Here is a 23,165-nt window from a genome sequence, read left to right on the forward strand (position 1 = left end):
GGAACCCAGGGGGACAAGGGACTTCCCGATGGGCCCAGGTCCAAGGAAGGTACATCTGAACAGCGGGGAGATGGTGGGGGGCGCTTGTCTGAGGCTAAATATAAACAGTAGCATTTAACAATGTCAGGGAGGCCACATCCTAGCATAACAGAGGTTTGACAAAGAATTTGATGAAAATCTGAAAGCACTTTTAGCTACATTCAGAGCTTGGAGAAACAGGCCTGTGATTTAGTGGAGGAAGTTTTGATGTTAATAGACAGAAAAAAGAAAGCAGAGCTACTGCCGTCCTCTAAGAATCCCATCTGCTCTATCAAAAAATGTTGACCATAGTTGGGAAGGACTCTTAGTTGAGAGAGATTTGAAACCGAGGAGGACAAAAGAGATGTTGGAAAATTGTAAATTAGCAAATGTCAGCATTTTTTAAAAATAGTGAAAATTACAAATTTGGGAAACTATGGAATTTGTTCTAAGTTAAAATTCTGGAAAAATTTATTGTGGCAGATCTCAGCGATTAGAAAAGGAAGAAACGGTGACTAGGGAGGAGCCCGTGTGGGTTTATGAGGGAGAAGCCTGGCTGAACTCGCCTCACTTCCTTTCTTAATCAGTTGCTGGAAGAGAAAATTTGGGGAGAATCAGAGACATGGTATAACTTGACTTTGGCCAACACTTGGCCAGACTCTCAGGATATTCTTGTGGATAAGCTAGAGAGAAATATGAGTTCGATGGCATTCTGTTAAATAGGTTCTCAGATGTTTGAATCAAAAGATGTATACCCATCAGCTGGATCTATTTTATAGATATGGACAAGACTTGACAAATTTATAAATGACACAAAGGGATAACAGACATACTGGGTGGCTGAATCAAAATTTATGGAGGTCTTTTGGGGTTCAGAGGTAGGTCAAACCAACAAAATATTTTAAAAGAACAAATTTAAAATCCTCCTTTTAGAGCTGTATGTGTGTATATCTGAGGTGGCTGAAAACAGTTCGTGGTTGAAAAGGGCTTAGTTGGGAGTGTCGTGTGGTCAAACGTGCATGACATCCATTCACTTGTGTTCATGTGGTTGCCATAAAGAGCGAAGTCCACCTGCAGTTGCGTATGAAAGTGTGGAGTCCGACAGCAATAGGGTTGCTGACACTACAGGGACAGGGCACGTGTCATCCCAGAGGCCCCTTAAGAAAAGAATTAAGCGTCGAGAATTGGCCACGAGGTCCGAGGTGAACAGGGGCTGGAAACGTGTGGTAAGAAGATGACGACAATCTGTCAAGGCTGATCGTCTTGGAAGAAGGAAGTCTGAGTGGAGATGTGAAAAATTTCTGGAAGCTTTTGTAGCCTCCTGTTTTGTTCCTTGGACAGCAGAAGTTATAAGATTAACAACTGTGTGTTTTAGGAAGTTGGGTTTCAGCCACTCACCGCAGGTCACCTCCATTTCTGGGCCTTGGCCTGGAGTCGAGCAGGACAGGATCCCTTTCCTCACAGAGGTAAAAGCCCCTAAACTCAAATTCCTCGTGAAGAAGTGACGCAGTAGCAAGAGCTCTTCTGAACTGGGCCAAGTGGGGACGGCAGCCCCGGCACAGCCTGAGCCGCGCTGGGCAGAAGAGGGACGCTCCAGAACCAGAAGAGAGAGCCGAGGACCACGGGCTGTCACCAGGGGAGACAGCTGGGGAGTGGGAGGGGGGCTTTGAGCTGCTGTCTTGCATTACTCTCCCCCTCCTCTACCTGGTCAGGGCTCAGGAAGCTGACCGCCACGGCCTGCGTCTGGGGAGCCTCTTGCCCTCTGGCTCCCCTGGGGTTCAGATAACAGGGACCCCCAGCTAGAGACTGAGGCGAGAGGGAGCAAGGGGTTGGGATATTCCCATCCCTGTTTCTCTCTGGGCTCGTCTCGGCTTTCTGTGTTCCGTGGCTGGAGGGCTCTTTCCCCGGGTGGCTCTGCCCACATGGCTCCCTCTTTTGGGTCCAGTAAGCACCCCCCCCCGCCACGCCTCGAGGGGGTGGTGCTCTGGGGTTACTTGTTCCAGGCACTGCACTGTCTCTTGAGGTTCCCCTGCATCTTGCTTGCACCTTTGTAAAAAAAGATATATATATATATGTATAACAATTATTATTGTCTATAATACATATATATTGCTCTCCCCCTGAATTATCCTAACTTGAGCGTGTCGTCTGTTTCTTGGCTGGCCCTGGCTGACCCAGGGTTCTGCACTGAGTGAGAAGATGAGTCGGGTTCTTTCTGAGAACTCCTACACTCCCACATTTGGGGTTTCTCATCGCGCCCTTGTGCTTGGCCTGTGCAGGAGTGAGGAGAGCTCTCTGCACCTAGGAGGCCACAGGGAATTATTTTTGTAGTGAATGTGAAGTTCACCTTGAGCCTTGTGACTCAGCTCAGCCACATCATCTGCATAGTTTCTTATTTTTAGATGACCTTTATGCTTTCAGGATGTAGTTTTCAGTTACTGTCAGCAAGCCTGTGGGGTCAGCACCCATCTTTACTTCCGTTACATAAAAGAGGCAAAGGATGCTCACACTGGCCAAACACCCACAGCCCAAACCTTGGCAAATTCGTAAGAAGAAACATAATCAATCTTAAATATCTTCATAGATGAGCTAAGACCTGCCATGACCCTTTCTGGGAAGACTGAGCAGCTGAGCTCTCAGGATGAGGCTGTTTCGAGGAGGGGGATCAAGGGACAGCATCGTCTGCTGCCCATGGGCCACGCAACTCCCGGGGCTGAAAATCCACCGGAGACAGGGTGTCTTCTGGTGTGAAGACATTTGATTTGACTCTAGATAGGAGGGCTCTGTTGTTGTCTCTGGGTTTGACGTTGGAACTGCCTTATTTCTAAAGAGTCATCATCTTTTAGAGATGCCCAGTGAAACGTTTCTGGGTGAAAGGGGGGGACTGGTTTATAATAATGCAGGGGGGTCGTGGGTGGGAGTAGAGATAAACAAGGGAGTTGGGTGATGGGGACATGGAGGTACGTTAGGCTGTTCTCTCTCCTTTTGTATAATTTTGGAACTTTTCCTATTAAAAGCTCAAAGAATAAATAATTGAGTAAAAAGTTACTTCTTGATACAGAAAAACTCCTGTATTTTTGCTTGATGCCACTGATATCTTCCAGGAGCTCTGTGTGTTGTTTCAGAAACCTAATAGGAAAAAAATTATTGAAATGAAATGTAAATGAGGAATGTCACTTTTATGAGAGTTTAGTCAAACCAGGCCCAGGGAAAACATGTAGGTAGCGATATTCAGAATATTGGAATGTACATGAATTGAGAAGGAGAGCAAAAAACTCCTCCATTTATGTTTAAAATGCCATGATGTTGGAATTTGCTTTGAAATAACTAAGGGTGGGAGAGAACTGAAGGCTACTGATGAAACAAAATTGGCCATGAATTAACATTTGTTGAATTTGGGGGAGGGATACATGGGGGTTCATCACACTTTTCTTTCTACTTTTATGTGTTCTTTAAATTTTCCATAGAAGGATTTTGAAAAACTAAAAACATATACTGCATGCCTCAAACATGACATTTTCCATTAAGGAATATTAACTTCTGTGGTGTCATAAAATGTCTGTCACCTTTTTGTTCTCTGATCTGTTGCTGTTTGTCCTCCTCCCGCTCCCTACCCCATAGTTTTGCCTGCTGTACGGGACCATGCTACTGTCCGAGGAGTGAGCCTGGTATTTGGAGCACAGATACTTCAGGCCTGCAGCCTGCAGGCGGATCTGGACCCAGGTGGGTGCCCCGCGTTGGAAGGCACCCTCGTGCACCTGCTGCCGGCTCTTGGCCTTCCCAGAGAACAGCCCCCTCGCCCCCCACCACCATCACCAGTCTCTACCCATAGAGTCTCAGACCTCCAGGGCGACACTGCGTGCTTTTTCATTGCCTCCCATGGTCACAATATGCTTTGGAGTTTACATGGCAAGGAAAGGAGCGCTGTGCATGGAAGTTCTTTCTCCAAAAGGGGAGGAGAGAATCAAAAATCTTTTCTTTGTGTTGGCAGAAGACAAAAATGATTTTGATTTTTCTACTTCTTACTTAAACCTATTAATTCATTCTTCATATCCAGAAAAAAGACGTGGTATTTTTAGTCAGTGGCAGTGGTGGGAAGTCAATGTGATAGTACAGGACTCCTGAAAATGCGGGTGGAGCCAGCGGATTGCTACCAAAGAACTACTCTAAAGAAAAAAAAAAATAATGAAACAGAGCAATCATCAACAAAACACATTCTCTGAATCCTCTTCTCCAGCACAATCAGGGATATGGCTTGGTGGCTGCACTCAAGGGAGCTCTTCATATTTAAGGACACTAACATTTTTTAATGTAGTAAAATTTGTTATATCTTTATTCTTACAGGTCTACATTTTCATTTTCATTGCCTCAAAATGGAAAGCGAGATAGCACTCAGCAGGGCAGTGTTAAATGATAACATTGTGGTTATGATGGGCAGTGAATGAGAAATTCTAGTAGAGTATAACTTTTATGATCAGTATCAATTCTTGGAGCTTAATTAAATTGAACAGTAATTTTATGAACCCCCTGGACACCCCCCTTTACCCCCGTATCTCTTTTATTTCCCTACCTAGAATGTAAGCTCCGAGTGGCCGGGTGCTGTGATTTACCATATTTTAGTGTCTGAAGCAGGGCTGCTTGGTTCATCGCATGGGAGTGTTGCATTGAGTACGTTCTGTTCTGCGTGTTCAATAGGGGATGCACTGGGCCTGCAGGTAGAACAGCTGATGTCCACCCTTAGCTCTACTCCCTTAGGAACTTGCATATTGGACAAGGTTTTTAATTTAGCTGAGCCTCAATATATTTATAAAAATGTATAAACTAACTTTTAAAAACGCAAATAACATGGGGGACAGGAGACTTTCAGTGAGCACACCGACAGGAATAAGTTCAGCGTTCAGAGGACAAATGTCACTTAGGGGTGAACGAGGCCATTCTTGTGAGAGGCCTTGAAGAGAGCTGAGACAGAGTGGAGGTGGTGGTCCAGCGGGGGGGCAGGGGCGGGCAACCGAACCCTCAGACGGGGTTGGCAGAGTGAGAAAGCCATGGAAACGGGAGGCCCCGTTCTCTCAGGCAGAGAAGTCAAGACGAGTGACAAGACCAGTTGGGCAGAGGTTGCAGGTGGTAGAAAAGCCTGGAGAAGTTGATAGCAACAGATATGGTATAGCCTGAAGAACTTTGAACAATCTTCCTTCTTAGGAGTGCAAAGATGGAGAACTGTATAAGTAAGGATGATCCAGTTGTCTCTTGCTGTGTACCAGATGACCCCAGACCTTAGTGGCTTGAACAGCAGCCGTTTATTACTTCTTGTGATGCGGTGGCTCTGCGCTCCACTCGCCAGCTCTTCCCCTCCGCGTGGCAGCTGCTGGGCCCGAGTGTCCCGTGAGCTCCTCGGCTCTCGGGCTGACGCCTCGGCGCTGGGGCTGGTGGGCAGCTGGCTCTCCTAGGTGGCCCAGCTTGGGCTCCTTTCAGTGTGGCCGTCTCGGGGTGGCCAGATGTTGGACGTGTGGTCTGGCTTCCACGAGGGAGGAAGTGGCAGCTGCCAGTCTTCTTGAAGGCTAGGCCCAGAGTGAACGCAGTGTTTCTTCTGCTGAATTCTGGTGGTCAAAGACATCACAAAGCCAGCGCAGACTTGGGACCAGAGAGGGGGCTTGTCCTTTTCACGTGAGGAGCCAGTGTGCACATCAGGAAGGAACGGCTCCAAGAGGAGCTCCCACAAAGAGTGGGCCCACTTTTTAATAAAATGGGAGATACTTTTAATAAATAAGAAAAGAAAAAGACTATATAAGGGAAGATTTTAAGTCCATGTGTCCAGGTATTTCCATGACATAGAATTGGATAAATAATACGTCAGAGAAATGTTGAGGAAAAAAACCAGCTTTCACATAACATGTGGGAGTGCTTCTGAAATCTTGCAGTGGGCCCTGCGTCCCTCACTTCTCCCGTGTCGGGTCCTCACGGCAGGCTGGGGGATCAGCTGGCCGCTCTGCAACAGGCTTTCTCTGGGGCCCGCTCCGGGTTGCTCGGGCCTCTACCTCCTCCCAGGCCCTCGGGGTCTCTGAGCTGGTGGCCGTGGGCATGCTCGGCTCCGCTGGGTGGGCAAGGGGGGACAGGGTGGTTGAGCCGGCAGGGACCTCAAGGCCTCAAAGAAATGCTTAGCAGCTTCTCTTCACTAAAATGTTGGGGACCCTTGCTCAGTTGGAGGTGCTAATTCTGAGTGGGACAGTTGGCATTACTGAAACTGGCCTAGGTGCTCTCGTGTCGTAGCCTTCCAGTTTACTGATCCTGTCCTTAGGTGCACCTAATGTGCTCGTGCACCCGTACAATGGATTTTTAATTCCAGTTATTGGTACTTCTAATTTTTTTGTTTTTAGTTTCAAATCGCCCCAATCACGTTTTGGTTTCCTGTTCCCCAAAGATATGTTCAAATTTGTCTTTTATTTCTTTATGCAGAGAAACATAATTGTTTTATCGTCTATAGCTAGTAACACCAATATCTCAAGTCTTTCTACATCTGTTTCTTTTTGCTTATTTCTTCTGCTAAGTGTCTGGTTATATTTTATTGAGTGCTGGTCATTACTATTGAAAAATAATTTGTAAGATTTGTACAAAGTCTAAGTTGAAGGTATCGTCTCCCTGCCAGGCATCTGAAGGTGCTCTCCGTTTGAGATCAGCCTGAAACCAAGCTCAAGGCTCAGAGTTTGCTGGAAGGCTCAGAGAATTCAAATGAGGGCGGTGGCTCCTTGACCCTCCCCTGGGGGTGTACTCTTTGACTTCCATTTTATCATGGGGCAGCCTCCTGTTAAACCCCCTGCCTTGTGCTGGTTTTGATTTTAATACCCACCCCCCCAATCCTAGCACCAAGAGGTCAATGCGAAAGTTCAGACTTGAGATCGAAAAACGCCTTCAGGACAAATGCAACTTCCTTGTTTTTTATTTTCTAGGTCCCCCTTTTCTCTTAAGTTTTGGTTTTATTGTTTTGTCAGACCACTGGTGCCTTAAAGATGCTCCCCATATTTTCTCCAAATATTTTAGTTGTTTTTAGTAAAAAGGTTGGTCAGGAAAAAAAAAAAAAAAAATCTAGCCCTTTCCTATTGGAAACAGAAAGTCCCTTAAATGTTTTTCCAGTTCACTAAAGCTGCTGAAATGCAGTATACCAGAAATGGACTGGCTTTTACAATGGGGATTTATTAGTTCACAAATTTATAGTTCTAAGGTCATGAAAATGTCCAAATTAATGCATAAATAGGACAATACCTTCCCCGAAGAAAGGCTGATGGCATCTGGGATTCCTCTGTCCCATGGGAAGGCACATGGCTGGAGTCTGCTGGGCCTCTCCCGGGGTTAGCTTCTGGTTTCTGTTGTTTTCTCCAAAATGTCTCTGGGCTTCTGTCTTGGCTTCTCTCTCTCAGCTCCTGTGTGTCCTTGCTTGTTTCTCCCAGAGTGTTTCTCTCTAAGCATATGAGGGTCCTGTCTTAGCTTCTTTGGGGCCAACTCTAGATTTCATCTCTTAGCTTCTCTCCTGGTTCTGAATTCAATGGCTGTCTCCAAAATGTCTCTGGGCATTTTCTCTCTAAGTGTTCTGAGCCTTTTTCAAAGTGTCTCTGACTTTCATCCTCTTACAGAGGATGTCAGTGAACTAATTAAGACCCATCTTGAATGGGTGGGGCCACATCTCCGTGGAAATGATCTATTCCAAAGGGCCCAACCACAATAAGTGCACCCACAAGACTGAAATAAAATAGTGTGGCTTTTCTGGGGCACATAATAGAATCAAACCAGCACAAATGTTATCCCACTTGACCCCATAACAACCCCATGAATGGATTTCATTATCTTGACACACGGATGAAGAAACTGAGGCCCAAAGTGGCAAAATAACTTGGCCAAAGTAACACTGTGAATAAAAACCTGTATATCTTTGACTCAAAACATTTTCGTTTATTTTATTTGGATAAAAAGCGTCATCAGCCAGTAACAAAGGCACACCCAGTGTCAGTTCTTGGCTTCTAATACCATTTTCCAATACAAGGGACCAGGGTCCTCGGAGAACCAGCTGATTCTAGGGCTGAGAGGACAAAAATACGAGATGAGCCTGGAGCATCTGGTAGTGCCCAAAAGGGAGAAAGGTCCCGAAACAAAACGACAATAACAACAAAATCCAAAACCCCACGACGGTGGGGACAGGCCATAGGGGCCCAGGCGCTGACTGAAGCTATCCAGCAGCTAAAGCCAGAGCAATTTGAGCAAGAAAATAAATAACATAGCAATGGATTAGAACACAAAGTATAAAATAAACAAACATGAGTCCACACTCATAAATAAATGACTTGTAAATCATTTTAATAAATAAATGATTAAAGAAATAAATGGGGAAAAAGAAACAGGTCTTCCTTACAGAAGAATTCCAAATACTGTGGGTGGACACCCCCCTCCGGGAGGTGAGCCTCAGTTCCCCTTCCCTTGGGTGTGGGCTCACGTGGGATCCACGTTAATGACGGAAACTCGGCCGACACCGCCTCACCAAGGTGAGCGACACGTCACGCTGATGCAGTGGCCCCTCCGGTATAACGGATGGGAAGGGTCTGCTGCTTCTCGGAAACCCACGGGCCCGTCCAGTCATGAGAAGGACATCGGACAAAACCAAACCGAGGGGCGGTCAACACAACACCTCATCGGTGCTCCTCAAAGCTGTCAGTGCGTGAAGAACAAGGGAAGACAGAGACCGTCACAAACCGGAGGAAACCAGGGGACGAGATGATCGAATGCAGCATCGGCTCGTGGATGCGATCCTGGAGCAGAAAAAGGAATGAGTGAATCAGCTGGTGAAATCTGAATAAAGCCTGGAGGTTGCTCAGTGGGAATGTACCGATGCCAGTTTCTTAGTTTTTAAGATGCTCCTTGGTTATGTGAGATGCTGACATTAGGGAAACCAGGTGAAGGGTGTATGAGAGCTCCGTACTATCTTTGGAATTTTTCGGTAGATGTAATAAAAGTATTCCAAAATAAATAGTTTGCTAAAATAAAAAAGTTAGCATCAGGGAATAGCAAACAGCTTAGGTAGATTCTAAGTAGTAAGTTTTCCAGAACACCCAGGAATTGTGCTGACGCTCCAGGCTAGTGGTAATTAGAAATGCGTATATGTGTCCTAAACCAGTATTATCTCATTTAATTCTCAAAGTTCCTCAAAGCAGGTACAGTTGATATATCCCCCAGTCAAAAAACAGAAGTTATACAACGGCCGAGACTCTGGCTGAGCACGGCAGCCGCAACGCCCAGTCCCAGATGGAGGTGGCTCAAGCACGGTTTGTAAACCTCCTGCCTGCCGGGAGCCCTGGGCCCTAAAAGAAGGAGCTGAGACGCTTCACAAGGGCCTGACTGGTGTCTCAGAGGAGCAAATCCATCCACACACTCAGAAAGCAGCACGAGTGCCCAGGTGGCAAGACGAGCTGGGTTGGTTTTGTTTTATGCTTTGAATTGAAGACAATCCCCAGGGCTCCTTGGGCGTGATAACTCGCCAACCCCTTGCTTTCCTCTGGAGCCCAGTGTCGGCCGAGCCCATGTACGTTCGTTGTCTCACGTAACCTCACAACCACTCCCTCGGGGGACGGCTGTCACCCCACTTGATGGACTGGGAACCGAGGTTGACTTTCTGCTTAGTTGGAAGGTGGGAAAGCTGAGGTTTCCTGTCCGGTTCAGACTCTCGGAGCTGTCCTGGGGTCCCGGGGCCTGAGGGGATGAGAACCTGGCCACCCCTGGGTGCCTCCGTGGGGACACCCCAGCTCCAGGCGGCCCCGGCACGGCCAGGCCCTGGGCCCCGACCACCAGGTGCTTTTCCAGGGCTACCCAGAGAACAATTGCATGCTTTGTTCTTGGAAAACTTAGTGTCCAGGCATGTTCTGTTTGGGTGTCCACAGTCCAGACATTTGTATTTATTTTGCTTCAGATAATTAGCAGCTCAAGGGAGTGACAATCTGAGGCTCCCGTAAGGAAGAAAGCCTTTCAAACTATCCCAGCAGTTAACACTTGTGTATCTCAATTAAAACCAACCTTATTTTGCTTTAAAAAAAACCTCAGCTTCTTAAAATAGTGTACTTGAATGCACATGTGTCTTTGACCCTAACCCCACCCCTGCACTCATTATTTTACACAAGCCCCCCAGGGCAGGGGAAGCCATGGGCCGTCGTTGGAGGCTGGCCTGGACCTGTGGGCACAGCGGCTCCCACTGACCCGGGACAAGAAACGAGTCCAGGAGGAAGGCACCCAGAGACCCCGACGTGGGAGAGGCTCGTCGTCCGTGGTTTGTCCAGACACCCACGGCCCAGCCGGGGACTGCAGGTCACGGAAGGCCCGGATTCTGCGTGCTGGCAGTGAGGCTTAGCACAGCGATGAGTCGGGTTCCACTGCCTGCCCGGAGCAGGGTGAGCGTGAGGGTCGCACCCCTCGGCCTCCCTCCCAGACACCCTGGGAATTCTCTGGCCCAGCATTGCTGGTGCTCAGGAAGTGAGAATCAACCCTGATCCCCTCCCCACATCTGATCTCATTGCACCCATGGCCACCACCCTTCCCCACGTGCCTCCTTACTGGGCCACTTGAGTCGGCCCTGCCACCCCCTCCCCAGTGCCTGAGTCACTCTCCCGGCCTCGAGGCCCGTTCATTCCAGGGCACCCGCTGTGCACTGGGGGAAGCCCGGGGCCCTGCTGTGCACCCACAGCCTCAGTCTGCTGCGTCGAGCGGAGCCAGCCCCTTTCTCTCAGAGCAGGTGCAGCTCAGGAACCTGCAGGAGGCCTGCGAGCTGCTCAGGTCTCAAAGGACCCCACAGGTGGCTCCGAGAGGACACAGCTTTGGCACGTGGCTGTCCCCATAGGACACGTGGCCGGGAGTTAGGGCATGTAGAAGCCGGGCAGACGCCAGGCCCCAGGAGCCAGCGTGAGCCAGCTCCACTTGGCTCCTTTGGACTACAGAGACAGGTCATGGCCATGACCCTCGTTACTGGTTTGAACTAACCGCAGGATATAGACGTAGTTGTCGTCCAGTGGCTACAACGCTGGAGGTGGAGGAAACACAGAAATGGCGAGAGGCTCAGGAGGGTGAGCCCGGCTGCAGCGGTGGCGGGATGCCGACCGGACTCAGGTCATCCCCTGCAGGGCTCCTGCACCCAGTCCCATGAGGCTGGGAAGCAGCCCGTGTGCCCTTCGCTCTCCACCTGCACCGTGTTCTCTTTTCAGGGACGCTCTGGTTTCCCGCCCTTCCTTTCCCCTTTCCCCAAACCTCCCAGATCGAGGCATTTTGACCAACATCTGAACCCCGGGAATCACATGCCCCATGAACTCGCGAGCACCCACCTTCACCGAGTGGAAAGGGAGGTGGGTCTCTCACTTCTTGGCTCCACTTGCTTTCCCTTGTGAGGAATTTGAGGAAAGCTCTGTTTCCTCACCCACCCAGCAGGGCCCGTCCGACTCGGCTGCAAGCCAGTGGTGCGGGAGAGAGCTCCTGGCTGTGCCGTCCGCTGGGCGGGGAAGCTGGCGGGGGGAGCTGCTATTTGGGGTCCTGGTCAACGAGCCGGGGGTGTTGCTGAAATGACACTGGGATGGAGGGGTCTCCCTGGGAATGTGACTTAGTCAAATTTAAAATTCCTCTTTGATTTGAAAGTATCCCCAAACCAGTTTTAACTGACTCTGACCTCTGTAGGGCCCCGGTTCACCTTCAGGAGACAGCAGGGGCCAACTGGAATGTGAGTGAGCCCTGGCCCACCCTCTTCTAGAGCTGGAGACCCTCGGACAGGGAGATGGGGAACCAGCAGAGCTGACAGTGTGGCCAAGAAAGGGGGAGCTCCGTTATCCCCCCCATCCCCTATCCCTGGCCCAGCCTGCTCCTCAGTGACATAAAACAAATGCAGGCCACGCAGCTAAGGATAAGAAAATACATGTGAGATGTGGTTTCCTCAGTTTGGCCAGTAAAAGGGACCCCAAAGTCGTCCCCCAGTGATCCCGGGTTCCACGTGGCAGCTGCCTGTCGACCCTCGTGCTTCACCCAACAGTGCAGCTTTGTGTATCCGAGGAAGGAGCTGGTGTCTTCTCTCCACTTCCTTCATTCGAGGACGCGGGTCCAGCCTCTGAGCTCTCCGGCAGCTGCTTCCGCCGAGCTCCTAGGAAAGAAGCTTGGAGGGCGGGTGGCGGGGGCACCTCAGCCCACAGGCGTCCTGGCTTCATCCTCTGGCTCCAAGAGGCACCGTGGGAAGTTCCTGCTGGGGAGGCTTGTACCCAAGAACAGCTGCGCCCTGCACACCAAAAACCCAGAGCAGACAGCAGATCCAGCCACCGTCAGGGACAAGATGGGTTTCATTGTGATCCCAGTAGAAATGAATCACTATGCTTGAAACAGAAGCTACCACTAGTATATCCATTTTGGTAGAAATTAACATTCTAGCTTGAAATTAATAATTTTATAAAAATGTGTTTTAGTTGCTTTTCATTTTTTGAGAGTATATTACATTTTTCTTTTGGTTTTAGAGACCAGACATTTACTGTGACCTGCCCCGCCCTCCCCTCTGAGGGGCTCCAGGTCCTTGATAATTAGTAACCACAGATACAGCGCATCGAGGTGGCACATTTTACTGCACAGGGGAGGGGCAGGGCTTGGGAGAGCTGCATGTCTGTGGCACAGCGAGACTCTCGTCCCGCCTTCCTGGACAGCTCATAATTCCCCCCAATGAAGGCCTCGAGCCACCGGGCAGTGTCGTCAGCTGACACAGTGCAGGGACAGCTGCCCAGCTGTAGGGCAGGGCTCGTGGGGAAGCAGGTGCAGGGCATCTTAACTGGGTGACAGGTGCACACGTACTCAGTGGTGATAATCCAGCAGGCTGCCATGCACTTCCTATCTGTGCTTTTCTCTGCAAGTATATTATGCTTCAACTAAGAAGTGTAAAAAGAAAAATGAAAAAAAAAAAATCTTCTGGTGCTTACATGAAATCTCAACCTTTGGTTAAAACCAAACCTGAAATTTATTCTATGATTTTTAATTAAGCTTTATAAAGATAATTATGGATTCATGTGCAGTTGGAAAAAAATACAGAAAAACAGCAAGTTGCCCGCTACCTAGTGTTCCCCAATGGTAGAATCCTGCAAACCCATAGAGCAGCATCCCCCGCAGGATGCTGGCACTGAAGAGTGGACTTGCAGAGCACTTCCGTCACCATGAGGACCCTCGCGTTACCCTTTTATATCCCATTTCCTTGCCCCACCCCCTCTTTAATCCCTGGCAACTAACTAATCCACGCTCCATTTCTGTAACTTTGTCATTTTAAGAAGGTACTATAAATGGAACCAAACAGCAGGTGATGTTTTGGCACTGGGTCTGGAGGTTCCCTCAGGTCCCGCGTGTCAGTGCTCGTTGCCTTTCATCGCTCCGTGGAGCGGATGTGCTGCAGTTTCTTCCACTGTTCTTTCCTTGGAGGACATCTGGGTTGCTTCCAGTTTGGGGCTATTAGGAATAGAGCTGCTATACACATTCATGCCCAGGATTTTGTGTGAACATAGGTTTTCATTTCTTGGGAGAAAGGCTCACGTCCAATGGTAGTTGCATGTTGCGTTTTTTAAGAAATTGCTGAACTTTTCCAAAGGGGCTGTATCATTTTGCATTACTGCTGGCCACACAGGTGTAATCCAGCTTCGTTGTATCCTCGCCAGCATTTGGCGTTGTCGCTATTTTCTATTTTGGCCATTCAGCTAGTTGTGTAGTGACATCTCATTGTGGCTTTAATTTGCATTTCCCTAGAGGCTAATGATGTTGATCACCTTTTCACATGCTCATTTGCCGTCTGTATGGCCTCTTTGGTGAAATGTCTGTTCATGTCTTTTGCCCATTTTCTAATTGGGTTGCTTTATTCTAGGTTTTTAAAGTACTTTTATATATCTAGACAGTAGTCCTTTGTCAGCTGTGTAGTTTGCAAATATTTTGTCCTAATCTCTAGCTTCTCTTTTCATCCTCTTCACAAGGTCTTTTATAGAGCAAAGTTTTTAATGTTTATAAAGTCCAGTTTATCAGTGTTTCCTTTTATGGATCAAGCTTTTGGTGTCAAGTCTAAGAACCCTTCACCTAACTCTGGATCCCAAAGATTTTCTCCTGTGTGTTTTCCTACAAGTTTTAGAGTGTTACATTTAAGTCCCTGATCCATTTTGATTTAATTGTTTGAATATGGTGTAAGACTTAGGATGAGGTTTATTTTTTGCCTAACAATGTCTACTAACTCCAGCACTGTTATAAAAGCATTTGACACCTTTTTCGGTCATCAGTAGTGTGTGTTTTTGTAGGTCACTTTCTCAGTTCTCAATTCTGATCCGTAGAGAGATATGTGCACCCCGCAGCCAATACCACAGTCCAGATTACTGTGGTTATATAAATCTTGAAATCAGGTGGGCCCTTTCCTCCCCTTCATTCTTTTTCAAAATTATTTTAACTTTCCATATGAATTTTAGAATAATATTATCTATATATACAAAAAATCATGCTGGGATTTTGATAGGCATTGTATGAAACCTGTATATCAATTTAGGGAGAATTGACATCTTCTCAATGCTAAGTCTTCCACTCCATGAACGCAGTCTGTCTCTCCGTTTACTTGTACCTTTTTTTATTTCTGTCATCAACACTTTGTACCTTTCTGTATTAAAGTCCTGTCTGTATTTTGTTGCATTTTTACCTAAGTATTTTTCTCAGAAATCACTCCATCAAAGCTTTCCTGAGTGCACTATTTTTCAGTAGCTCCACGAAAAATGGGGTTTTTATTTTGTCAGGTTCTTCTGGTTGTTACCATGGGAGCAAAATTTATTTGCATCCTTCTGCATCCTAACTAGAAGTGGAAGTCCTCCCAGATAGCTTTGAAATCATCTGGGTCCCTGAAATTCAAAACTCGAGGACCCACCGACAGAATTTCCCCACACCAACTTTGGACCCTTAGCTTTATGTTCAATTCTGGCAGTTTGTGGGCTTCTGCTTCTTGAAGAAGAGTTCTGAATGGAAACGGCTCCCTCCGGGGTGTGTTCCCATTTCCCTGGCTCTGCAGTTACAACGCTAAGCTATCGGTTGATTAAAATGCCGTAGTCTCTTGTACCGAAAGGAGTGAAGTGAATAGTGAAGCTTTACTATAACCACCTAATTTAATATTCTCTCTTGCTTCATGTAAATGTCTTTGTAGAAAATGCTACCAAGACACCCATTGTGGTTACTTTAATTCCATTGCCAATACTTTTATATGGTTTCCTGTATTCTAAAGGGAAAGCTCTAGGTACTTGTCTTCTTTTTAACCTCTTTCTCTTATGAATCATTGCCAGTATGATTAAATGTCAGAAGTTTCTTATTAAGTGGTTAACGTTGATACCTCTTTCTCAGGATTCTTGTTTTTGGTAATGATGATTAAGCAGACGTGATAATGGAAATGGCCATATAGTTTTAAGAAATGTGTTTTTAGTACCAAGTTGAGAACACATGATAATATTTTATTTTTATTATAAATCTGTATCCTGTGCTAAACTCACTTAATCTTCATCCTTAATGTGCGGGTTTGGATGTATTATGTCCCCCCAAACACTATGCTCTTTGATGCAGTCTTATGTGGGCAGATGTCCTAGCTTTGATTAGGCTGGAATCTTTGGATTAGGTTGTTTCCATGGAGATGTGACTCACCCAACTGTGGGTAATACCTTTGATTAGATTATTTCCATGGAAGTGTGGCCCCGCCCATTCAGCATGGGTTTTGATTTATCCTTGGGGCCCGGTAAGTGCTCAGACAGAAGGAGCGCAGTGCTGCAGCTGAGACAGACGTTTTGGAGACAGCTATTGAAAGCAGACTTTGGCTGACACTTTGCTCTGGAGAAGCTAAGAGAGGACAGAATGCCCCAAGAGCAACATTTTGAAGAATTTTTTTTTGAAGAATGCACAGGAGCTGATAGAGGAGCTGGGACACAACCCAGGATCAGCAGATGCCAGCTTCATGCCTTTCCAGCTAACTAGGTTTTCTGGACACCGTTGGCCTTCCTTTGGTGAAGGCATACTCATTTTGATGCCTTAATTTGGACATTTTCATGGCCTTCAGACTGTAACTTTGTAACCAAATAAACCCCCTTTTATAAAAGCCAATCCATTTCTGGTATTTTGCATGATGGCAGCTTTAGCAAACCAGAACACATAAGAAGAGATAAAGAAGGTCTCACAACTTGAAGTGCAGCGTCGGGGCTCAAATCAGGTTCTGGCTGTCGAGGCACAGGTGCCTCTCGTGGCATGGAGAAGGGGACACTCTTTGGGGTCATTCCGTTAATTCAGTGAAAATGTGTAAGGAAAACCAGCCCCACTGCTCTACTGACATGTTCAGTAGTACGTACCAAACAACGGAATTGTGTATTCTTTGAGTCAAAAATATTGCAGTAGGATGAACACTTTGGAGGTAAATTTGTCCCTCCCCAAATAAACGCTAGTTAAGCTGAAAGAAAATGCTGTGTTTGGGAAGGAAGGCAGTTTCTCCATGCTAACATTTCAGATTACGTTATATCTCTTTCTCAGCTGAAGAACTAATTATAAAATATATACATGAATATAAGTTAAGTCAATTAAGAGAAAATATTAAGGCAGAGTCTTATTTATTTAATAGACTGGAAGTTCATTTCTCGCTAATGAAACGTGACTGGGGGAAACCAGGAGCATGTTGGGTTCCTGGGCCCAGGGCCCACCCAGCCGGGGTCTGGCCCTTCCGGGGACGCTGGCTAGGCCAGTATAAGGAGAACCCTTTTATGGGATCCACTGAGAGCGGGTCACAGTGCACAGGGTGAGACTGTGCCTCGTGGGAGTGTCTCAAGTCTGCTTGTCGCCACACTGAGTGCTGCTCAGGCACTAGGCTGCTGGGCACACTGGCTGTCACAGTCCTGCCCCTTGAGAGAATGCTGGAGGGGGTGGGGGGATTGCAGAGTGAGAACTTTTGCCAAATAACTTTTACACTTAGTGGGTTTTGAAGTCTCTGCAGAAGTGGTAACTACCCCAGGAAGATGACCAGATTTGGCGATTTTCACTGATGACTATTTTGCATTCAGTATGTTGCCCTTTGGAAGGGGTCTGCACAAGGTGGACTCAAGGGACAGCGAGGCCGCGGGCTGATGCAGAGGCGCATGTCCGGCTTCCCGGAGGAGAATCTGTGTGGCGCGTGCCCCTCCTTCCACGAGAAGAGGACCCATTGTCTCCTGAGCTCCCCTCATATCTGAGCATCATCTGCTCAGCTGGCCTCTCTGGACAGCTGGGCCTTGTCCTTCCACAGGAAGAGCATCCAGATCAGCAGACCAGCCCATCTGCATCCCGGCAGCCCTGGAGCCCGTGGCTCAGCAGTGTCCTCCAGGGGCATCAGCACCGCGGACCCCAGACCACTCATTACTCCCTTGGCGGGAGCCTGAGCCGGCGTGGCCAGGCGGACACACGCCTCCACACTGAGGACACGCGGGATGTCTGTTCTGACTTGGGCAGACATCAAGGATCACGTGTTTGCCCCGGTCAGGGAGGCATCTCCTCGGTGCAGCCAGCCCCTACCTGGCACACAGGCGTGCAGCAAACAGCAGCCCCAGGCAGCCTGGAGCCCGGCTCAGAACAGCCGTGGGCTGCCGTGGGCCGTGGTTGTGAGAAGGCCGCAGCTCCGGGCCAAGGCTCTCCCTTGTAATGCTTGGTGCATTTTTGTTCCCAATCAGGTGGGACAGATGGGGAAGGCAGAGCCATTCCGTGGGCGAGATGAGTCCTTGGGAAATGCTGACCTGGGACTGGGCTGGACATTCCCTCGATGGCAGTGGGTCGAGGGGGCACAGTTGGCCAGAGGCCACGGCAGACTCTCAGGTATACGGTGCGGCAGCAGCAGAGGGTGAAACACACGGTCCTCGTCTTACCGGCAGTTTCAATCTTTGCTCCTTAACAAAATGTCTAGAGTAAAAATATTTGTTGATTGATTGTTTGAAGGCTTCCTCCAAACAATATCTAGTCAATTGAGTCAACATCTAGTTAATCTAATAATCAAGTCAATTGAAAAAGAACAGAGAGGAAATTATGAGAATATCCCACAACTTTCTACCCACCCCTTAGAAAGTAACGGTTGGCTGCATAGCGATTCGTTTTTAAACAATGTGTGGTTGATCCCTGGGAGCCAATGTGCCTGTGGTTGTGCTTTGTTTGGGCGTTAACCATGAGAGGGCACACTGGCCGAGCACCCTCGGGGCACCTTCCGTGCCTTAGGTCTTTTCACACACGAGGAAATAGTCACCTGACCAGGGACGGTGGAGCCAAGATCCAACATGAGAGCTCTGGTGGGCATTCTCCGCAGACCCGTCATCCCTGATTGTCCTGGCTGCTGGGGTCTGATTCCCACCCAAACTTTGTCCTCCACCCCCCTCCCCCATAGGCTAAGTGTGCTGTACCTTCCCGTCCCTTCTGTTGGAGGTGTTTAACCTGAGGCCTGTAAGAACAGGTGCTGTTCTTTTCTGTTAATCAACCAAGGGCTCCTGAAAGATGCACACCAGAATGTCACTCATTAAAATTATTATTTTTCCAATGGGCCTAATACTTTTTTATTAAGGCAGCTTAGATACAGGAAGTCATTCAGTGGACTGTGGGGTTCAGGGGTGGCCCTGGCTCTGCTCCTCCAGCCAGGCCGAGCCAGAAGGGGCCTCGGAGTGCCAGGTGGCTGCCACTGCCCCGTGGATCTCCTCAGAGAGCGGCACAGGGGCCTGAATGGAGCTGCCCGTTGAGGGCAGGTGTGTCCTCCTGCAGCCTGACCTAAGAGGGCACTTCGGAGAGGATGTTCTAAAGCACCAGAGGACATATTCTTTTTCTCTCTGACATCAGGGCAGTGTAAGGCCCACTGAAACAAACAATGTAAATAAGATCCAGGGTCTTGTAACATAATACTCAGAATGTCCAGGTTTCAGTTGAAAATCATCCTCATATCAAGAGCCAGGAAGATCTCAAACTGAATTAAAAAAACAACAAACAGACACCAGCACTGAGATGACAGATCTTAGAATTGTCTGACAAATGTTTAAAGCAGCCATCACAAAAATGCTTCAACAAGCAATTATGAACACTCCTGAAACAAATGAAAAAAAGAGAAAGTCTCAGCAAAGAAACAGAAAATATAAAGAAGAATCAAATGGAAAATTTAGAGGTGAGAAATACAATGACCAAAAGAAATAATAATTTTAAAAACCTCAGTGATGGGCTCAAAAGCAAAATGGAGGAGACAAGGGAAAGAATCTGTGAAATGGGAAATAGAACACTAGCAATTACTTGTTCTGAACAGCAAGGAGAAAATGGGGAAAAAATGAACAAGGGCTCGGGGACCTGTGTGATTATAACAAAAGAACTGACATTCATGTTATTGGAGTTCCCGAAGGAGAGCCGTTAAGAGGGAGGTACCAAAAAAAAAAAAAAAAAAAATACTGAAGGAATAGAGGCTGAAAAATTCCTAGTGTTGATGAAAGTCAAAACCAAAGAAATTGACACCAAGACATAACCTAGTCAAACTTCCAGAAACTAAAGAAAAGAATCTTAAAATCAGGGAGAGAGAAACACTACCACCCCATAGGAGAAAAACTGTACAGACAACAGTGGATTCTCTTCGGAAACCATGGAGGTCAGAAGGAAAAGGCACATTTTTCAAGTACTCTTGAAAGAAAAGAACTGCCAACCTGGAATTCTATATCCAATGAGAACATCCTTTGGAAATGAAGGGGAAATCAAAACATGTTCAGTGGAGGAAAAACTAACAGGATTTGTCACCAGCAGGCCTGCTCTAAAGGAATGGCTAAAGGAAAAGAAATGAAGAAGGAAATTGGAATATTAGGAAGGAAGAGAGAACACAGTAAGCTAAAGTACTGGTAAATACGGTGGACTTCGCTTCTCCTCAGTTGGCTACGTGATGTTTGGCTGTTGAAGGGACATTATCACATTGATGCTCTCAGTGTATCTAGAGGAAACATTTAAGACACTTAGGTTGCAAATGGGCGAGGATACAGGGACCTGAAGGGAGGTAAGCTCCCTGCACCCCACTGGAGCTGGTGAAATGCTGGCAGAGTGGATACATTGTAACTCCTGGACCAACCACCACAAAAGCTACACTCAACAACATTGTAGATCCAGTGCCACCCATTATATTTTTAAAACATTGTTTTAAGTGCTACAAAGAAAGAAGTGTTTTAAGATGTATCCTATTTATAGAGTTATTAAAATGTGAAAAAAGTTACGTTTCAGAATTGAAAAAGTGGTGGTTTATTTCTGTGATCTTTGCTGAGTGCAAGTTCAGTTGGACAGGAGATGAGTGGGAAGGCATGGGTGCCGATGGTGCTGACCCAGACAGATATTTAAAAGCCACCGTGTTTACGGACGGTTTTTGCAGCTAGAATTAGACCCCGATGGTAGGAGACAGTTCACAGGTGAGAATACTGCCCGATGGAAATCCCTACAGGTAGATCAGGAGGTCCCCAAACAGGGTTATGTTCGTGATGCCTATTGGACGGGCTCGTCACAGGCAATGGGCTGAGGCCGTCACCCGGGACAGCAGCGTCATGACCAAGTGGGAACGAGGTAAAGTTGTGAAACTGCAGAAGGAAACCAGAGCCCTAATCTCTAATAATTTACGACGTAATAGGGGACAGGACTAGCAAATGCTAGGCTCTCCGGTGTCCACACCCAGGGAATTGATATGTAGCTACTATGTGGCAGGTTTGGTGGTGCTGGGGTATTGTTATTTTAAAATACAGATATATTTTTACCTACTTACTATTTCATTTAATACTTACAAACCCCTAAGAGAGAGGTAATAGCCCTTTCCAACAGGTGAGGAAACAGGCTCAGCTAAACGAAAGGCCTCATCAGAGTTCTTTCAGCCACGCAGTGACTAGAACCATCCAGGACGACTTTCTGGGGGTGGTAAATCTGTAGCCAAGGACGGAAAGTAGGAAAGGCCTAATCAAGTCGCCGCGTATGTGATGAGGGAGGGGGCGTCTGCGGCGATTCAGTTAAAGGTAACAGGGGGTGGCTGGGAGAAGGCAGAGCAGAGTTCCTGGGTGTGAGTATGACGTGCAGATGTGCTTGAGTGCTGGGCGAGGACGCCGGCTGTGGGGTGCGTGAGTCGGGTGCTGTTAAGGGCTCAGGGTCACAGTCGCTCACTTACCCTGCCCCGAGGAGCAAGGAGGGGATCCAGGGCCTCTCAGAGGAGGAAGGAGCCGCTCAAAACAACGGTCAAGGCAGGGACCCTTGGGAAGCGAGCACCTGGAGAACACGGCCAGGTTCTGAATGTGGGGTTGGAGAGGAGCACTGGCTCACACCGGGTTCTCGTATGAAAACACACAGGGCAGAGAATTCCAGGGTGATGGTTCCGTGGATGATAAGGAAGGAAAACAGAGACAAATCAACCTCTCTTTTGATGAGAAACGTTGGCCGAAGTACACTAAGAGGGCCGTGTGCTGGCGATTCTTTCATCTGGAGATGAGGGGGTGCACTGAAGTGAACCAATCCACTGTGATCGCATTTCGCACAATCACACACACCTTCACGAGGGAAGGCCTCAGCCCTAGAGAGGGTTCAAGCCACCGCCACGTACCGGGATGTCTGTGCTGAGGTGCATCTTCTTTCCGGGCTGCTCCTTGAAGCTGCGTTAAATGGGAAAGACCTTGAGCCTCCCCGGCGAGTACGAGGAGAGCCACTGGGTAGGAGGGATGGCACAGCCCCACTCACGGCCACTCGCAGCCCGAGTTCCTGTAAATGGGCAGATCCACTTGGAAATTCATGGGACACTTGTGCCTTAGACTCCTGTGATGGTTGGTTCATGTGTCAAGTTGGCCAGGTGATGGTGCCCAGGTGTCTGGTCAAGCAAGCACTGGACTAACCGTTACTGCAAGGACGTTTGTGGCTGGTTAATAAACCAGAAGGGTGGTTTATTAGATCATCAGTCAATTGGCCGCAGCTGTGACTGATGACTCAACGAAGGGCGTGTCTTCCACAATGAGAGAATCCAATTGGCTGGATTTAATCCAATCAATCAGTTGAAGACTTTTAAGCAAGACAGATAGAGGACCTTCACTTCTTCGGCTGATCAGTGAAGCGTTTCCTGGAGTTCATTGAAGTTGCCAGTTTGTTTCCTGAGGAGTTCATCGAACATCTTCATTGGAGTTGGCAGTTTGCTGCCTGCCCTACGGAATTTGGATACCTGCATACCCAGTTGTGTTAGTCACTTTTATAAATCTTATATTCATAGATATCTCTCATTGATTCTGTTTCCCTAGAGAACCCTAAGTAATGCAACTCCTTTAAGGCCCTGATGGCAGTATTTTGAGGATAAAGTTGAGAGCCATCCTGAGTGGGCCTTAGCAGACCCTCCACTGTCCACCCTCCCATCCTTTACAGCAGGCAGACCCAGGCCTTGGAGGGGACCCCAGGAAGTGGAGAGAGGGAGGCCTGCCTGTCCATTCTGTCTTGCTGGTAGGTTCTGGTGGGTGTCACCCCCAGGGGGCCGTGCCCAGCCTTGGGCTCGGCCTGACGTGCCCCCCTCATGTGTCTCTTCGAGAAGTGCGGGAGAACCTCAGCATTTCCAAGACTGGGCACTCCTGGCTGTGAATTGTCTGCCTGCTTTCTCCATCCTCAAGGCTTTCATTTTGCTGCGGTTTTGCTGGGGGCCAAAGGCCCCCATGGAGCCAAGGAAGGAGCGGCAGATGGTGACAAGCGACATCACAGGTTTTCGAAATCTGAGAGAAGTGGGGTGAGGGCTGGCCAGCAGGATTCCAGTGTCTGCTCAAATTCTCTCCCCAGACACAGGTGCCATGTTCTTTTTCATGTCTGTTGAGTCACATTGTAGAGCCACGTGCCTTGGGTCTGACTTTCTCAAAATTCTCTGCAAGAATTTGTGACCTCTTTATGCTCATTTGTTATTAAAGAGCACCTTTGTGATTTGTGGGTTTGTTTTTTTGTTTGTTTGTTTGTTTGTTTTTTTGTTTTTTTTTCCCCAAAGCTGGTGAGTTTTTCTTTGTAAATAGATGGGTAGGGTTGGGGTGCTTGGTCCAGCACAAGTGGATCACTAACTGGTAGGGCAGGGGAACCCCTAAACTATGCACCCTTTATATGTTTATCAT

General features: G+C 47.8%; 1 protein-coding gene across 1 annotated transcript in view; it reads left to right on the forward strand.

Annotated features, from left to right (window-relative positions):
- ACOXL (acyl-CoA oxidase like) overlaps nt 1–23,165 on the forward strand; it is a 283,084-nt gene that overhangs the window by 257,587 nt on the left and 2,332 nt on the right. The window contains 1 exon segment of the mRNA XM_037806647.1: nt 3,640–3,741. Within this exon segment, the coding sequence (XP_037662575.1) occupies nt 3,640–3,741 (102 nt within the window).

The sequence above is a fragment of the Choloepus didactylus genome, chromosome 17 (genome assembly GCF_015220235.1).
Source record: "Choloepus didactylus isolate mChoDid1 chromosome 17, mChoDid1.pri, whole genome shotgun sequence".
Classification (NCBI taxonomy): Eukaryota; Metazoa; Chordata; class Mammalia; order Pilosa; family Megalonychidae; genus Choloepus; species Choloepus didactylus.